Source organism: Neopsephotus bourkii, unplaced genomic scaffold, assembly GCF_033783945.1.
Source record: "Neopsephotus bourkii isolate Nb327-2 ecotype Australia unplaced genomic scaffold, CSIRO-AGI_Nbou_v1 NB_359, whole genome shotgun sequence".
Classification (NCBI taxonomy): domain Eukaryota; kingdom Metazoa; phylum Chordata; class Aves; order Psittaciformes; family Psittacidae; genus Neopsephotus; species Neopsephotus bourkii.
In genome coordinates, this window is record NW_026900865.1 from 484,092 (window position 1) to 502,366 (window position 18,275).

General features: G+C 41.6%; 1 protein-coding gene across 3 annotated transcripts in view; it reads right to left on the reverse strand.

Moving 5' to 3' along the window:
- Window positions 1–850: 850 nt before the first annotated feature.
- Window positions 851–18,275, reverse strand: part of MSRB3 (methionine sulfoxide reductase B3) — an 85,208-nt gene continuing 67,783 nt past the window's right edge. For all 3 annotated transcript variants that reach the window (XM_061348505.1, XM_061348504.1, XM_061348503.1), the window contains exons 6-7: window positions 8,634–8,731; window positions 851–3,606 (exon numbers count right to left, since the gene is read on the reverse strand). In XM_061348505.1, the coding sequence (XP_061204489.1) occupies window positions 3,442–3,606; window positions 8,634–8,731 (263 nt within the window). In that variant the 3' untranslated portion in view covers window positions 851–3,441. The remainder of the gene's footprint in view (window positions 3,607–8,633; window positions 8,732–18,275) is intronic.

The following is an 18,275-nucleotide window of genomic DNA, read 5'->3' on the forward strand; positions in this document are numbered from 1 at the left end:
GTTCCCTTTACCCTGAGAGATGACAGAGCCCTCAGACACCACTCACCTGCAAATGAAAGTAAGAGGCCAAGGCATTATTTCACAAGAAGCTCCCTCTCCTTTCTTGGAGTGATGTCTTTGCTGCATAAATCCAGATGTCAGCCAACCACCATCCATATGGAGAATCCATGCTAGAGCCACTGTGGTAAGACCTGTTTTAACCTGTTCACATACACACAGTGGGGTTTTTTTAGTGTATGAGAGCTGATAGAGCTTGTGAAAAGGCTTATTTTTAAGGTGCCTTAAATGTATGAAAGCCATATAGCTACAATGATCAGAGAATCACAGTGGTTCATTAACTGACAGTGGTTCATTCTCACCCTGCTGCCACAGCTTCTCCCACCCTGTGGCCAGGGCATTAACCTGCTGTCCACGGGACATTCCAAACCTGCAACCTTGGAGGTGAGACCTTGACAGAAACCAACTTTTCAGCCAAATTCCTCCACTGCAGGCTGAGCCTGGGCAGTGCTGGGCTCCTACAGCATGTCTGCAACTCACCACAACCCACACCCCATTTTTTGGAAGCAGCCGAAACGTCTACTAAACAAAAGTTGAGCCTTTCTCTAAACATTTATCCCCTCTATTGGGCTTGGGTGCTTGCTTCTATCAAAAGCAGGTAAGTTTATGGATGCCTTGTTCCCTGTAGTGCTTTTCAGTGTCCCTCTGGCAGAAATCTGATGGAGATAAAGTGCTGAGGGTATAATATCCACAATAAGTTAAGGGAAAGCAAAGTAAAAGCAGTTCTCTAAGAAGTGCAAAAACCTCACATAAACCCAGATAAACCCAGATACAGAAGGAAGAGGAACAGAAATATTTATAAAGAAATTTATTTTATATTTGTGTACAACAAATATATGAAATTTAATTTGAAAAATGTGTATGTGATTTCTTCAAAGTATTGAACCCTCTTAAGGAAAGGTTTTAGTTATTAAAAAGGTACCGAAGGCTAAAATTATACTTGGATAATATACGTGTGTGTATGTATATATATATAAAAAACATGTGCAATTTTATATATATATATAGTATATATAAATAACATGTGTGACTTACATGATATTTTAAGGTATGCTATTTAAACATCTGAGTAACAACAGAGATATCATAAAATATAGTTTGCTATTACTACAGAGTTTGCATTCAGTTTTTATAAGCATCTAGACAGTGCAAAATTTAAACATATAGAAATATTCTCCTATTATTCTATATGCTGTGCTCAGCTCAGTTTCCTCTGTCATGATCATAACCAGACTGAACCAAATTTGGAGGGTTCAATACTAGCCCTTACTAGCATCTTCTAAGAGCAGTAAAAGGAAATCTGTCTTACCTTGCACTGTGCTGCGGTACAGTTTGCATACAAGAGAGAACAATGCATTTCCTATGTTAAATGGTCTAACTCCCAGAGATCACATACACCTCACCATATTGACTCATTTCATTGCACTCCATATCCTGTAAAAATAAATCTCCTGTAGGACAGCATACATTACTGAATACTGAAGTTTAAGTAATATATTTCTTTAACATAAGGCAGGAATATACTGAAATTCGATAACACTTCAACAGCAATCTGGAATTAAACAATGTTTATGTACCACATTTTTATAGATGCTGCCTTTTTTTATGCGTATGTCAGAAAATGTGGTAGAGAAAACCTATTTTTCTTTAAATAACAACAGGGATAAAAGCAGTCCTTTGAGAAGAAATTGCTAAAAACCAATGGGACCAGGAGAAACTCAACCGCCTTGAAACACCAAAGGTCAGTCTGCATAACCTCTCCTGCAGCCGATGAGCAATTCCTTGCATGACATCTGGGGGAATACTCATGTGAGTAGGTGCTCGCTACAGTAGAGCCCGAGTGTTTTAGCTCTAAGCATTTATCATCTTTATTTGCATCTATTAAGGTATTGTATGCTTTTTTCACATCTTGCTAAGAAAAGGCAATTCTGAGCATTCTGTATGCTGTTACAGTAGCTATAGTTTAACTGAAGGATGTTTGTACTTTAGGTAATACATTTATTATCACTGACATAAAAAACCCAACCCTGCTTCCACAAAAAATCAGCAGTTGCTTTGCTCCTACTAGAAACAAAATTGGATCCAAATATCTTAGTCATAAAGTTTGCTAATAAAAGTAAATACTATATTCATTAAGTCTCTCAATGCTTAAAGGCAAAGTGGTGCTAGCAAATACTGTATAGTATAACTTAAAGAACAACATTATGCACAGTTCTAGACAAACTGTTATTCAACAGAACGTAAAAGCAGCTGTGAAAAGCATCTTATGAAACAGCAAATTCTGCTACATGAACATTTCTGGAGTTCTGACAGGCTTTTTTCAAATACTTTTCTTACACCAACCCCCTCACTCATGTCCTGCACCACAACTGCATACATTAAAGGCTGTGGCCTTGTAGGCAGTACGCATCCAGACCACCTAATCTTTAAAACTGGATACTTCAGGAGGGTCTCCCTCTTTCTGCCACATTCATTCCTAAAGTCCATTTTAGCAGAAACTGTTGTGTTTCTGAATCCTTGTAGCAACCGACAAGATAAAGAGCTGAGTGTCATCCCTCATTTACTTCACTTTTCAAGTTTATCTCTGAACTTGTCCATATAATTACCCCCTGCAGATTTCAGCTTTAATTCAGGTTTGAGTTACAGTTGCTGAACAGGCCTCACAAAAAGACAAAGGCTCATTAGTTACCCACAGAAGTGAGCCTTACTAGTTAAAACCTTTATTTAAATACCAAATAAAGGGGAAAAATAGATGCTCAGACAATGTTTACATCCTTTCAACCACACCCTTAAAGTTTTGGCAATGAATAAGCCAAAGGACAGGCTTTACATCTCATCCATCTCTCTCAGTTGGGAAGGAACAGCCATAACTACAAGTTCCTGCAGGGTGCGGCTGATGCTGGGAGATGCTGAATATATATGACCAAAGGCTGCATGCCTCGCAAGTCAGAACAAAGCAGAGATGTGCTAGGAATTGAGGATTTTCTTATGCCCAGAAGTTTCCCATAGACTGGAGATAAACACAAGTCCCATCTCCCACAGAAACAGGAACAGTGCTCAAGCCTAGAGTAACACAGCACTAAAAAGAAACTAATAACTAATGATGCCAAAGCCTCTTAATTTAAGGATTCCCCAAAGCAATCTCAAAGAAAAGAAAGGAAAAGAAAACCTGTGGAGTCAGCCAACACATTTTTCAATCCAATTATATAGTAAATGCACCAGCAGGCAAGGCCTCAGTTCTGAAAAGGAGAGGAAGAAGAAGGATGGTGCAAAATGCTTTCATTCATTTAAACATTCTCAGGATATAAGAGAGCAGGCAACTTAGAAAACATTCCTTGTAAGCTGTGTGGGATCTGCGCAGTTTTCTGCAGGCCTTGCTCCATCCTACAGCTCAGCTTTGCCTGTTTGGGCAGGACTGCTGTTACCACTGCCTTCTCCAGCGTTGTTCTTGTCTGCTGGCTTGAAAGATAACGAAGCAGAGTTTGTGCAGTACCGTTTGCCAGTTGGGCGAGGTCCATCGTCAAAAATATGCCCCAGGTGAGCACCACACTGAAACAAAATACAATAGAGTATCACTGCGTCTCTGTGCAGCTTGATGGCATCACCCTGGTGTTAAGCAATGACTAGCAACAGCTTCCAAGGAAGAACATTGGTGCCTATATTGCCCTTTCAAGTGGGGTTTACAACCTATGTTTATTTACAAGAGTGATCCAGGAAGATGATCTTCTGAGATACCACAGGCGCCTAAGACTTCAAGCCCAAATTTCCTGGGTGTTTCCCATAGTGCCACTGCGCATATTTGGTTGGGCTGCTATTTCTGAGAAGCTGCCTGTCTCTGTAATGATCTCCTGGCAGTAGCTCAGTTAAAAACTGTGAGTTTTAACTCAGAGTTAAAACCACTGTGAGTGGTGAGGGCAGCATTGTCCACGTTTCACTTACTGTTGTGTAAGAAAGGGACAGCCTGAGCTCTGGGCTCTCCTCAGCCTGCAGCCATCTGCTATCCCCCTTAGCAAGAAAGCACTAAAGCCCTTGGTGATCCCGACAACAACATAAAGCAGTGAAGATATTACTGGAGTATGCCCTTATACTAATGTTTTAGGGTTTTTTTCTTTCCACATCTTGGCACTCTTCTGAGTATCAAGACTCTTCTGGTAAAACCCACATCTGCTCCTCAGCCCTAAAGGCGATGGACTTCATCTACAACTCATCCCATACTACTTTCTGTAGAACATAGGAGATAGGGACGGGTGACTGAAAAGGCCTCTACTTTCTGAATGATTTTTAGGTGGGAGTGCTTATAAACAGGAATGATGCTGAATTTGCTGTTTGTAAGGAATGTGAAACTCCAGATGGTCTGTTGACACTTTTGTTCTATATGAATCAGCCTCAGATAACTAGCAGTAGTATTCAGGGTGAACACTACTGCTCCTGTCTGTAAAAAAGGTAACAGTCCCCTGCTTTACAGAAGAGTATAATATTCTGAAGAAGCTGATCCAGTTGATCCTTATTCAAAAATTAGGATTACTATCACTGCACATTATGGGTGACAAGTCATCTGGATAAGAGCTTCTTGTAATTAGTCACTTAAATACCACAGGTTCATTTTTACAGCCTGCCATGAGAAATGAAAAAATAAAACCTTGCACTGAAGAAATATTTATCTTGAACAGGAAAGTCATGCTGCTTTACCAAAGAGCCTTGGCTTTTCAAGTCAATGGCTGATCTCAGTGAGAGCTGGAATGATGTAACTGAGATCAGAGAGCTGCTTGTGGGCTCACAGTCAGACACCAAAAGTTAAAGACTCAAAATTATTCTTAACATTTAATTAATTCATAGTATCCCAAATATGTAGAGGCAATATTCCAAACTGAATGAGCTCATAATGGCAAATCTCTACCCTGCAGTTAATGTGTTGCTAATGTTCTCCTGCTGTTATGGCCTGTAATTCACCAAAGCAGTAGGAAGGGTGTCTGTAGAAGCAGGTAAAGTCTTGGCTTGGGTTAAACTCTCTCAACAGATGGAAAGGCTGGGGGAGGCTCTCATGCCAGCTAGGAGGGACAGCTGAAACAGCAACCCTCATGACGCCAGGAGCAGGGCAGGTAAGCCTGTGAAGTCTCAGTGTTCCCAAGCATTGGTCCCACCTGCACAGACACATCCCAGGGCAGGCTCCCTGCTCCTGGAAAGGTGTCGCTGAAACAGCCACAGCAGTCCAGCAAGGACCCCAAGAACAAACACAGGCACTTCCAGCCCGTGGTATCAGCAGGATGAGCTCCCAGAGGCAATGGGAAAAGGCACGGATGACTGGGTTATGCAGCAGCTGCATGTTTTTATAAGGAAGGAAGACAAAACATAGCAAATATGAAAAAGCCAAAGGGCAGTTGCATGGGAGCTACAGAAGACAAAGCTCCAAGTCTTGTTCCTAAAATATTGCTGTTTTGCCACCCCTTCCTCCACTGCTTATTTTATTTGATTTCCCTTTAGATTGAAGGCCTTTATAGGCAATTTGGGCAGAAAACCTGAGCTGTTTCTCAGAGTGGGGTCTCTCAAAATGAGCTATTTCACCTGATTATAAAGCTTTTCCATACCCTGGGGAAAAGAAAAATCTAAAAAACTCGAAGTGTCCCAGAGAGAGTATTTCTCTAAATGCTCAGCATCCTAATTAAATCATCTCATCTCAAATAAGAATGCTTCAAAACCTCCTGGCTAGAAGTGTTAAACAGATCCTTTCCAGACTAATGTTTAACCAAAGATAAATCACTCCCTCTCCACTGGACAGGAACAGAGCAAGAGAAACTGTAGAGAGAAGCAGTCCGCAGGAGTAACATACTCACATAGAGACTACAAAGACAATCTATCAAGTAGGGCTTCCTCACAAAACCTGAGAACCTGTGTGACAGTCCAAGGTAGTCTCATTACACCTTCTTGGTTTGGCAGAATCACACCAGGACTGGATTACTGCAAAATTTGTTACCTTTTGAGATTACCCCTCACCAAGAATTTATGTGGCAATTCTCTCTGTAGAGGACTCCATAACTCATCCACTCTGAAAAGAAATGTAACTCAATCCTTTGTATCACAGTATAAGAAACCTGGCCCTCAGCTGAGAGTACAAAGGATGAATTGATTTTACTGTCCTCCCCACAAATAACAGGTGCCAACCACTTTTCTAGGATGTATGCATGTCTGCAAAACCTCCAAAACCAATCATCTGCTGTGGCCTTGCACATAAATATACTGGGCAGAATGCACTGGGATGGTGAAACAGATAGATTAAAGCACTTGAAGTATGCATTTGGGAGCAGGAAAGGGGGGCTCAGTGCTAACTGTCAGTATGCTTGGATCTCCCAAACCTCCTGGTTCTAATATGCTGCTGGGAGGCAGCTTGAAGTCAGCTGCTGTAGCCGAGTCTGAGCTATCAATATGCAGATGGTACCTCTGTGACTACAGAATGTTACTGATTTGTACAGGTACACTTAATAGCTAGGAAGACCTCAGGGGAAGGGACTCTCATGCAGTAAAGGGGGGAAAAAAAAACTAGTTTCATAGTGTTCCTCAAATGCATTTGTAATTAACTTCTACCTATTACAAATCACTGACCTTTTAAATACATCCAGGTAATGTGTTTCCTAAAAACTGTGAAAGTTAATTCTAGGATAATCCCGTGGATGCCTTTGATGAATATTACAGCAACTTTCCCCCAGTGTTTGCTTCCTATAACGGGGAACATTAAAAGAGAGGGGTTTTATCCTCTCAGACAGGTGGAAGGACTTTTAAAGAGCAATCAAATACTTTTTCATCTGCAAAAGATTAATAAGGGTTTGGGTGTGGGAGAGGGTATTTCCCTCTAGTTCTACCAAGGTCTGCCATATCGATCCCACTGCTTTCCAGGCTGCAGTAAACCAGCACTTTTTTTGCAGCTGCATGTGTGATTCTTATTCCTAGGACTCCAAGGAAGGAGGAAATAGTTTTGTTACAACAGATACAAAATGCAGGGGTATTAACTGTGCTGAGTGGCAGCTGCATTGTTCCTCACCACTCCTCAAGCTATTTTCCTGTGTGACTTAATCATCTGTGGGGATATTGCCCCAGGAAGTTGGAGTAGCTGCTAGGAAGTTGCCATTGGATTGTATAGCAACCTTGGTCATATTTTTCTCTTAATGCTTTAAAATTCAGCTTTTGATTTTGCTTTAATTTTATGGTGTCTGTGTGTGACTGCTGCTAATACTGCAGGTCTCAGGTCTGCTAATGCTATTTGGTTTGGCAACAGGTAAATGACATTCCCAGATTCCTTGGCTTGACTACAGGCTGCCTTCAGCTTCTCTCTGGCTGAAACCAGGAGCTCTGGCCATCTCTTGAGCGGTGCTAGCAGATACAGGCTCAGCAGCCTGTCAGTACACTGATCTTAGCACTACCCAGGCCCACTAAGCAGAGCTGAAGAGAGTGGGTTGTATTTTTGATTATGCCACTAATCACTAGTGAAGCACAAGATTCCCAGTCCAGTCCCACGGCTGGGAATTCCCACTAGGGAATTTAGGGAAATGGGTGTTCCCAGAAAGTGTTCAGTGGATCTTCTAAAGCATATCATCAATGTAAAACCTACAGAATTACGCCGTACACATGACATACTTGCAGACATGCTGATTTGGCCATTAACATGTTAGGCCAAACCCTCCACCCAGACTGAAGTTAATGAATTCTCTATAAAGACAATCTTGCCTCTTTCTGAGGAGCTTCTTAACTTGTTCTGAGCAATTATATATGAGGACTGATTGACTAGTAAGGATGTGTACCATCAGGGATAACAGTTATCCCTCCATCAATACTGTCTGGAAAGAGAAGAGCAAATTATCACTGCCCAAATGAAGCTGCTGCTTCTCTCAGGAGGAGTTTAAGTATGTATGGAGCTAAAGGGCTGCAAGCTTCTGGGTACATCTGCCAAACACCAATGCAGCAGATTCTTGCTTTGCTAGGTAATGATTATGCCATTCCCTTCACAGAGAGGAGAGCAGCACAAAGGATGAGAGAAAGTAGAACAAGAGAGATAACGGAAAACTTGGGCATGTTTTAAATGACTTGACTTCATTATTACGGTAGATGGGATTGTCTGAGGCAGCCATTAGGACTGTGCTGGAAATGAGTCTTGGGAATGAGTTAGCACAGCTGCACAGTAATGCACAGTGATGGAATCAGCACACAGACAGTCGCTCCACTGCTTTCAACTTCCCTCACAACTGCTCACGTGTGGGAGTCAGTCAGCCAGACCCAGGCTCAGGCTCAGGAGCTCCTTTGAAGGCACCCTCTTCAGGAAGACAATTTCTGTAGACTCAGCACTGAGTCCTACCATTTACATCTGCTCCATTAAATCTCACACAAGACAACAACATGCATTCCAAAGAGCCCTTTTTGCCTTCAGCTCATTCCACCCAGCTGTTATACCTACGACCCATTGTGCTCTCTCACAATGATTAATATTTAATGGCACTGAAAGGTTTGCAAATCTTGGGAAAAATACAGCACGCCGTAATGATTTTTGCAGCCTTTGCCATCGGAATGGTCTCTGTGTGCTGTAAACTAACCTGACTGCAGGATATTTCAATCCGATGCATCCCATAGGAGAAATCATCGTTGAAAGTAATTGCATCAGGACTGATCACATCATAGAAGGATGGCCAACCTGGAAAAGAAGAATGAGCTACATAAGAAAAGAGGGCGCCTCCGTGGGAGATGACATTGTAAAATGCAAGACAGAATCACACTTTGAAAGAAGTTTATCTCACTCCAGAGCCTGAAAAAAAACAGAAATGGAGATTCTGCATCCTAAATTACTTTTGGAAAATCCCACTCCCCAACTAATACAAAGATGTTTATAGGCAAGCACTAAGCTGCCTGCAAACATGCTGCCCATCTTCCACCTCAACAGATTCATTCACTCTACCACAAGCAGCAGTAACAGTTTAGCTGAGGCCCAGGTAAGCCAGATTCAGGCTCAACTTCAATGTAAAAACCCACAAATTCTACCCTGAAGACAAACAGGAAGACTTTATGAACATGAGTGCTTTTGCTTTTGAAGTGTAAAGGTACTTCAAAAAAGACTTGGCAAATTGCAATTTAGAGCCCCCAAACCTGCCTTAACCTTTGCCTTCATGCCCAAAGGATGTGCTTAGACACTGACCACACATTAGAGTGAGATCAGTACTACTGTGTCTAATTGCAAAACTGTAATGAGTGTTTTGGATCAGCCATTGACAGGTGAAGTCATAACTGTGCCTATGGTAGACCCTAGTAGATGGTTTGCATGTGGTCTGCATCCAGGATGAAACAATCGCACTCATTAACACGTATGTTCACCACAGCTGCTAGATGAGCACTGAGCAGCATGACCTGACACCAGATGATAATGAGGTGTATACCTGATCTACTAATAATGGCCACTTCTCGTCTAGATAATGACCTTCTACTCTTTAGCTATTCCATGCTGGGTCTCCCCTCTCCACAACAGAAGTAAAAAAACAACACAGGTCTATTCAGTGTCCCAGCAGATACCCACTACACAGCTGTAACTTTTCGGCCACCCATCAAAAACCTGTCATCATATGCTCCATTTCCTGAAGCTGGGTTCCCACATAAGAACCTGATAGGCTTTTAATGTCAACATCTACCACTGCCCATCTGAAATCCCAGCAGCTATCTGTCCTTCTCATTCGGTCTCTTGCCAAATATAACACTCACAGGCAGCTCTTGCTCTCTGTGTATTACATATATGCCATGTATACAGAACTTCCTTGTTTCTTCTTCTGTTAAGAATTTGCTACTGATAATTTCATGGCATGACTTGCAATAAGCTATTAAGAAACACAGCAGCAGCTGGGAAAGCTGTGGGTAAAGAAAGTGTGTAAACTGGAAAAAAAAGTCCTTATGTCTTCAGTTGTATCTTACACCATTAAATATGGAAAAAACATGTATGAGGATGCAAGCATAACAGGCATAAGCTTTTAAAAAAAAATGGTTAGAATATTTCTCTTCCTTTTGAGAACAGCCGTATAGTAGCACTCTTAAGCCTGCAACCGAAAGGCATTACAAGCCCCAAGTCCTATGCTCCCAAGGTGCCTATTACCACCACAAGCGTTTCCACTAAGGAACATACTGCAGAAGTAAGTAGAATCTTTTTTTCTTCTCCAGAGTATTGCAAATGGAAGAGTTACAGACAGCAGACAGATGAGGAGCAAGAGCTCTGAACAGCAAAAATATCCCGCAAGACAGGAACTCAACAGTACAGTAATGACAGCTGCAGAAAAACAATTTATAAATTCTTCCTCTCATGCAAAATAACCCTGCCAAACAAATATCCTCACAAACAGAAAAGGAATAAACACATGATAAGTTTTGTAAAAGGGGTTATCCTGTTGACAGAAAAATTGATGTCGCCTAATTGGAGGCCCCTTTCTAACAGCTCTCGTCATCTTCTTAGCTGAGCCTCCATCTAACAAAAATCAAGGCCTTTCCTACAGATGGTCAGTATATTTTCCACGAAGCCCTTTCACTTTCTTTTAATTTAATAATTTTGCAAAACAGACGTATCAGTTTGTGCAGTGTGATGGCAGAGAAGTTGCAAAGAAGCAGCTATCTGATCATGTGAAAGCCTTCAGAGGAGGAACACTTCAATGATGCAGAAATTCTCCAAGAACGACCCTGCCTCCTCCATAACAGCAATAATTGGGAAGCTTCAAAGGCTGTTACACAGAGATTGAAGCAATCTGTGTCTTACTAAGAAAATTATCTTCTGAGAAGGGTTTGGAGGAGACGTGTTTATGTCAGCTTTGACATTAAAGAAAGACCATCCATCCCCTTTTCTCCAGACTTTTCCTTTTGGTCTTCCCATTCACCACAGAAAAATTATTTGCTTTGGATGCATTCCATGCACTTTTAAAAAATGAAGTCATCTGAAACCTATATAAACAGACTAGCTCCCACTAAAGTTGCCTTTGTACCCAACTGGAGTGACTTCAGTTTAGACTCTCAGTTTATGCTCCATGTGACACTTGTTCCGAAGGCTCCATGACTGCCACATATGGTCCCCAAGACAGGGACTAGGAAACAATGTACCTCCACAGTTGTGGACTTTCAACTCTCAGTTAAGCCATCTCTTTGTGAGTGACACAGCAGGCCAGTCGTGAGCGTTACTGTGACGAGCCAGTAACTCCATGAAGGTTGACTGAAAACTGAACAAACCCTGCAACAGAAAAGGTCTCGAAGGGCACAGTGAGGCATGCTGTCACTCTGCCGACCTTGAGAGGAAGACAAGTGAACTGCTCATTGAGTTGATGAGCCAAACTCACCAGGAAAATCAATTCCCCTCTGCTGTCTCATTTCCTCTCTCCTGAGCTTACGCGGAAAACCCATTTGATATTTTGCTAAGCCTTCTCTGGCCATTTTCTCTACTTCAAAAGCTGGCAGGAAGGAGCAGTAGAAGCGGTGCTGCCTGTACATCAGGCAACTCCCAATGACGTAGAAAGCCAACCAGACCCCTGTGGACTATTCATAGGAAATTCCTGTGTAAGTGCTGAAAGACCCAGCAGTAGCCTCCACTTTGCAAGCCTCAGGCTATGTCTCCTGCTGTCTCACTGGCTGCTGCTCCTCCACTCCTGCCCTTCGCAGTGCCTGCCTCCTTCCTGCCATAAGGCTGCAAAATGGCCAACTCACTCTACATTTTAGACTGGTGTCAGCTGAGCATTAAAGCTTCAGCCTGCCTTTGAAGGCTACCTGGCTACTTAGAAAGGGTATGCTTCTAAAGGAATGAGGGGGAAAGAAGACCCCTTGGATCTCTTCTGCTTCTGTTGAGCTGAGAGAGAGAAACTAACCCTTAGCACTGCAGAGACTGAGCACTGGAGGAGACCCTTTGCAAACCCTGGTGCCCAGGCTCGGCCCTCTCCAGGGATGGCTTTCTGTCAGGTCTAGCTCATCACATCTGATGGGCAGCAGCAAACACACTCTTTTGAAGGGTAGTAAAACACAACAGCGAGGAAGAAATAGCTGCTGGAGGAAAGGGGCAAAGGGTAATTACAGGAGACAAGATGGGGGTGGGGGGAGTCTCCCAGCTGAGTGAACAACTTCAAATGACATTTGCACTTTGAGTGTGTGTGAACAAGCATCTAAGATTTGTGAACACATATATCCTTGAATGTAAAGTTTCATTTGAGAAGTATGACGCAGTGACAGTCAGCAGTTTTTAGCATGTTACAGACATTCAAAATGGGCTCCTCATTTTCACAACCACTTTGCATCACACTGACAATATAAAAGGGCTTTAAAATAAGTCTGTTGTGTTTGAGCTCACTCTAATGACCCTTTAAACAGGAGGCAGGATGTTATGTCCTAAGGGCCAGTTTCTGGCACATTAATAAGCCAGCCACAAAGATGAATGGTTTTTCAGATATATTGCAAGTATCTTTTCTTGAATCTAAAATACACTAAAGCAATGAAGCTTCCTTCTGTCAAGTATTTAAGTGAATAGCATGTGTAAACTGAACATTACTGACAGATCTTTTCCACTCCATCCTGCATGAGTAACAGAAAGTTGCTGGGTGTCACACACACTGAGTCGTGTCCCAGTCTTTCACATTGTGGGTTATTTAACAAATTTGTTCAAGCTGCACAGCATTTCTACAATTCACCCCACACTCCCCTCATTCTGGTTTTCATATTGGTTCTTATTGTGGCAAAGAAGAAACAGCAGTTCATGCCTCTTCTTGCTTTCTTCAAAGTAGGGATGGTCCTGGGCAGCAACAGTGAAGAACAGGGAGGAAGAGAAATCTTGGCTTTGGTAACCTGTGCTGGATGCTGCTTTTGCAGTTCTGGGTGCAGGGTTTCATATCATTCAAGGGAGGCATCTTCTTTCTCACTTTCAGGCCTCCTATTTCAGGGACCCAACTGAGTCTGTATGACTAATGAGCCACCTAAGGCGAGCATCTGTACAGGCAGCTTGCAAAAGGTCAGTATCACAACACAGGCAGACGCCTGACACAATGAACAGTTTTTCTCCTTCTCAAACTGAGATGCCAAAGTAGTTGTAATGACCGAGTATGGCAGCAATAGCAAATGGTGTGCCTACAGTCCACCCCCTTTGGCCATCCATAACAGAGATATGAGACCCCAACAGGAGCAGATTGTTTCTTTCGCATTAACCCAGTTCTAAAGCACCTGAACTCGTGGGCTATTGCAGGACTCTTTTTAGGACAATGAAAAACAACAAAAAAAGAAAGACATTTTGTTGCCATAAACGTTTGGAAAGCAATCCAGCTTTCTGGATTGGACTCACTGATCCATTTTAGAAGCATCTTAAACCTCATTCCAGTTTTGCAATTTTGCACATATTTTGTTGTAGCTAGGTCTCCAACTTCCTAATAAATGGATGCAAGCACTTAGACATCTAACCATTAAAATATGAGTCTATAATTATTTGCAGAAGCAAAATGGCAGGCTGCTTTCAAAAATCAGCCCTGCTAGGCTATTTTTTCCCCACTCCTGAACTAATATTCCTTTTGACATTTTTTTTTGAACACCACAATTGCAATCCCACAGCACGTAATGCTCTGACATTACTCCTATTTCATACACCTGCCGACTGGAGACCTCCACAGTTTTTCAATAACTGTGTTGTCTGTAGTTAAGGTTTTCTTATTTTAGATCTCAAAGAGATTAAGTTCAACCTGCATTTTATCATTCTTCGCTATAATTATTTCAAGCATTTACTTCAGTGAGTTATTTACATATGGGGAAGTAGGGGGAGATGGAAGATGTTAGAACTACCAAATGGCACCAGATGGAAAAGAGGACCTTGACCTAAAAAATACCTTGCTTCTCTGATGTGCTGTATTTTTAGAATTCCAATCCCCTTTTAACCTAATGTGGATAAATGAAAACCTAAAGGCTTTTTAAGGTAGAATCTCATCATTTATCTTCACTGAGAAGCTATGTCTGTGTGAAAACATAAAGCGTATAGGATTAAAAAAAAGGTAATAAAACTTCTGCTTTGAAACTGCTGTAAAGCTGAAAGGCTTTCACTTTTTTCTTTCTCACAGGTTTATTGAAACAGAATCTGAAAGACACAGGCATCCACAGCTGTAACTTCTCACATACAAGTTTAATGTAGAACTACAAAGTGACATATTGCTATTATATAGAATGCCTGTGCAGATACAGGGCTTTTTCTGGATAACACCCTGGTTTATTTTTCATAATATCCCCATGATGATGAATGCACAATAAATATGCTTGCCTACAAATATTTTACTGTTAGGTTAACACTATTTTCAGTGGAGGTTCATCTAATTTACCCAAATATAGCTAGAAACAGAATCGGGCACAGAAACATTCTTGTTCACCAGCAAACAACTTCACATTAGATATGTATTCCACTGCAAAGAAAACAGTAAGCCCTTTCCATAGGCACTGTCCATATATAAGGATATATATGGCACATACACATATGGCACACATACATATAATAGGCACATAAGAACTGTCCATATATATGAAGGATAACATGGTACTGTTTTTCAGCAGAACATGCAGAGCATTGGAGTGGTAGCTAGGTTGTGATAGGAGACAAAGACAACATGGAGCATAATTTTGGAAAGAAAAAGAAAACTAAAGAGAGATCTTAGCTCTCTAACATGCTACCTGTCTCTAACAGCAAAGCTGGGTTACTGCAGCAGGCAGTTCTGACAGAACAATGTGGAAAGGGAGGTTCACCAAAAAAAATTCAGCTTCTAACAGAAGCTTCTATGAGAATTGTCATCGTTTTTTCCTTTAGGTTTCTCACTTGGGAAATAAATAAGTGAAAGCCATAAATAGAGGTGGTATTTGTTTGTTTCCACTACAGCACTCTAAACATCAAAACAACTACTATGAAACACCATATGCAATCCAGACTTCTTTGTTAGTGGGAGGAGGTTATACTTGTTTAAAATTACTGTTAAGGGAGATCTGAAACTTCTAATCTACAATTTCCTTTGGTATCTGAGTTTTTCAGAACAAGAGTGCCCCTGATGGCTCTTGAGCAATGAAAGCACAGGGCCTGCTTTCTTTAGCAATTAATAACTCTATTACAATACCACTATTGCCCTAGCTGCTTTCTTAGTCCTTTGACTCCATTCTAAAATACTCCTAAATACAAGCTGGCTGTGAAGAGCCTTTCTCTATAATATTCCTGAAATCTCCATCATCTGAGCTGATGCTAAAATCAACAGGTAGGCAGGAGGTGGGATCTTCCTCAAGTCTTCTTACAAAGATCGAGTTACTAATGGTTTCTTTCTTGGTTCAGGTTCAATAGAACTACTGAATTAACTCATTTCCTCCCAAAGGATGGGTTTCTCCCCTCATCTGAACAGTGTCTCTTGTCACAGACATCATGGCTAATGTTTTTAAAAGTATATCTTACACATAAGTCAGCTGTAGCTCTTCAGCATCAAAGGAACCAAACAGAATTGTATGCAGCAGCATAACCTTAAGCTATAATTTTAAAATGCCATCAAGAAATGTCTCAAACAGTTTTTTCAAATTTACTGTTGACCTAGTAACCTCAGTCCAAAGCATTCAACTTAGAATAAATGTGGGGGTTCTTTTCCTTCCAAAAGCAGTATTGGTAAAAAAAGTATATATTCTAAAATATCTTGCGAATGATACAGCTATGAGTTATCTGCGCAATTCACTAAAATAACTGAAGCTTTCCTATAGGATGAGTAAATCAGAACAGCAGTAGATCTGGCAGGCCTTACGATGGAAGTGATTCAAAACACTGGAATCCTAATGCAGTGTGTTCACAGAGAAAGTAAAAAACCAAACTAACATCAAAACCCAAACAACAGCAAACGCAACCTTGTAATAATCAGCGTCTGGCACTGAAAGGGACAGCAGTCACAGATGAAGTGCATATTTGAGAAATTTGTCATGGGGTGTTTCAGTAATGAACATCCACCACTTGTTTTTGGAAATATTTTCCTGTAGTATTGTTCTGCATGTCTGGGAAATGAAGTTTGTAAAGAGCAGCCAGAACTGAGTTTCACACTAAACTGAAACTACAGAGGTGGACATCCTGTATTGTCTTCCTTTTGCAGTTATATTCCTTCTACTGAGCCTCCTAGAGTGCCTCCATCACCGAGTGCTCTGGCGACAAGCCCCCTCCTCATTACAGCTGGACAAACAGGGTCTCATTACAGTTGTAAAGTTCTGATACAAAGGAAAGAATTATTACACTGATTAAAACAACAAAAAAAAGACAAAGGCTCTCTTTCTTCTGTTTACTTTAGATACAGGAGGAGATGTCTTGGTAAGGGAACTTGGTCACAAATAACTAAGAAGTGACATAATTTTCTTGGCCATCAAGGAAAGCTTTTGTCAGGATTTGGGCAAAGACCGGGGCAGTTAGCAGATGGCAATACCTGCTAAAGGCTGACAGAAGAGAATGCTGAACAGCAGGGTGAAGACAGACCCACAAACCATCAGTTCTTCTGTAAGGGCCATTCGGTCACAAAACAAGACTGCTGGACAGTGGGGTATGGCTCCTTCTGATGTCACCATGGAGCGCTGGAGAGCAAAACCTTCCTCTTTGTCTAATGTTACAGTTTAGCCACCATACTAGTCCTTAAAATAAATGTATTTCCAGAGCAGGATTTTCATCCCAGCGCAGGATCTTCTCATCATGAGCTACAGGCACATCAAGTCCTGCAAGGAACCATGCCATGAAGCCTTCCTTCATTGGAAAGTGAAGAAGCTATTCATAGCAGCATCATGCAAAAACTTCTGAGGTACTGCCACCCTGGATCTGGTACCCAGGGTAACTTTACAGTTTCCTCTGCCTAAGACTTTATCTCTACAACATACAGGTGAACACCGTGCACGAAAGGATGCAACAGCCACAGGCACTGCAGAAAATCCTAAGAGAAACAAAAAAGAATGATTTGGGGGGTTAGATTGTTTGGAGTTAGTGTTGGTTTGGGGGGGGGGGGAAGTTTAAATCTTGTTAGCAACCTCTTATGCAAGCAAAAGGAGGTAGGTAATAATGCTGACTAGGAAATAAAGACTTTTCTTCACAGAAAGCCTGACAAAACCAATATATATGTGAATACACACTCCCACATACTCCTTTTCCTTTAAGTTTTCTGTCGAAAACTTCAGCTGCACTTTGAAAACTTCTGAAAACTGAAACTACAGAAATAGCAAATGTTGTAATTTAGATTATAATGTTCACCACCTGTTTTGCTTTCTGTTACAGTTTCTAAAGCAAAGCATGCCCTTTCTGCTAAACCCCACATTTTCTGGCAAGGAAGATGTCAAAGGAAAACTTTTTACAGCCCTACTATGTAACCGGCAAACTACTTAAAAACAACCTCATGAAGAGCTCTTCTTTACTGCTCTGCTGGGGGAAGTCCAGCTTCCCTCTGGAATCTCCCAAAGACTGATTAACCAAGCACTAACAGGGCTGCTGTGCACATCAGCTTAGCACAGGCCTCTTATCTGCTCTGATACCTGTGCTATTCCTTACGTTACCAAACATACCGTATACAAACTGCACCATACACAAACTGCTCAAGACATGGAAGTAATTTTCAACCTAAGCTAAGAGCACTTGTAATTAGGCACACTACGAATGGTCACAGTGGAAGTCAATTATACCCACTACATGGTTTTGCAGACAAATATTGGTATATAAACATCCTACTCACTTCAGGGTTTTGCTTTCTTTTATACTGTTCCAGGTAGAGAAGTATGTAAAAAAGGAGTAATTGGCTTGGAAAGAAAACTGATGCAATATGGAAGAGCAGGAGTAAGAGAAGATTTAGAGAGAATCGGCAAAAGGGCCAATGTGCAGGAGGGAACTGGAGAGGCAAGATGCTAGGAGTGGGCATGCAGTTCTCTAATAGATGCATTCATGCATCTCATGGGTACCTTACACATACTAGTGGGGATTTGTTTTCATTGTGCACTGCCTCCCATAGAACTAGGCTGGCTGTAGCTGGAACTCACGTTGCCAGTTATGGACACTCTTTGGATACTCTCTTCTGCAACACTGAACGCTCCTTCCTATTTGTGTTTCCCTGGGCTTTGTCCCCTGGGTCATTCCATGTCCCACTGCCCAGGTCTGGCAGAGGTCTCCACTCCACCGCTGGCATGGTGCCATGCTCAGGGTGCCTCACACATCCTGAGTGCACCAAGAGAGC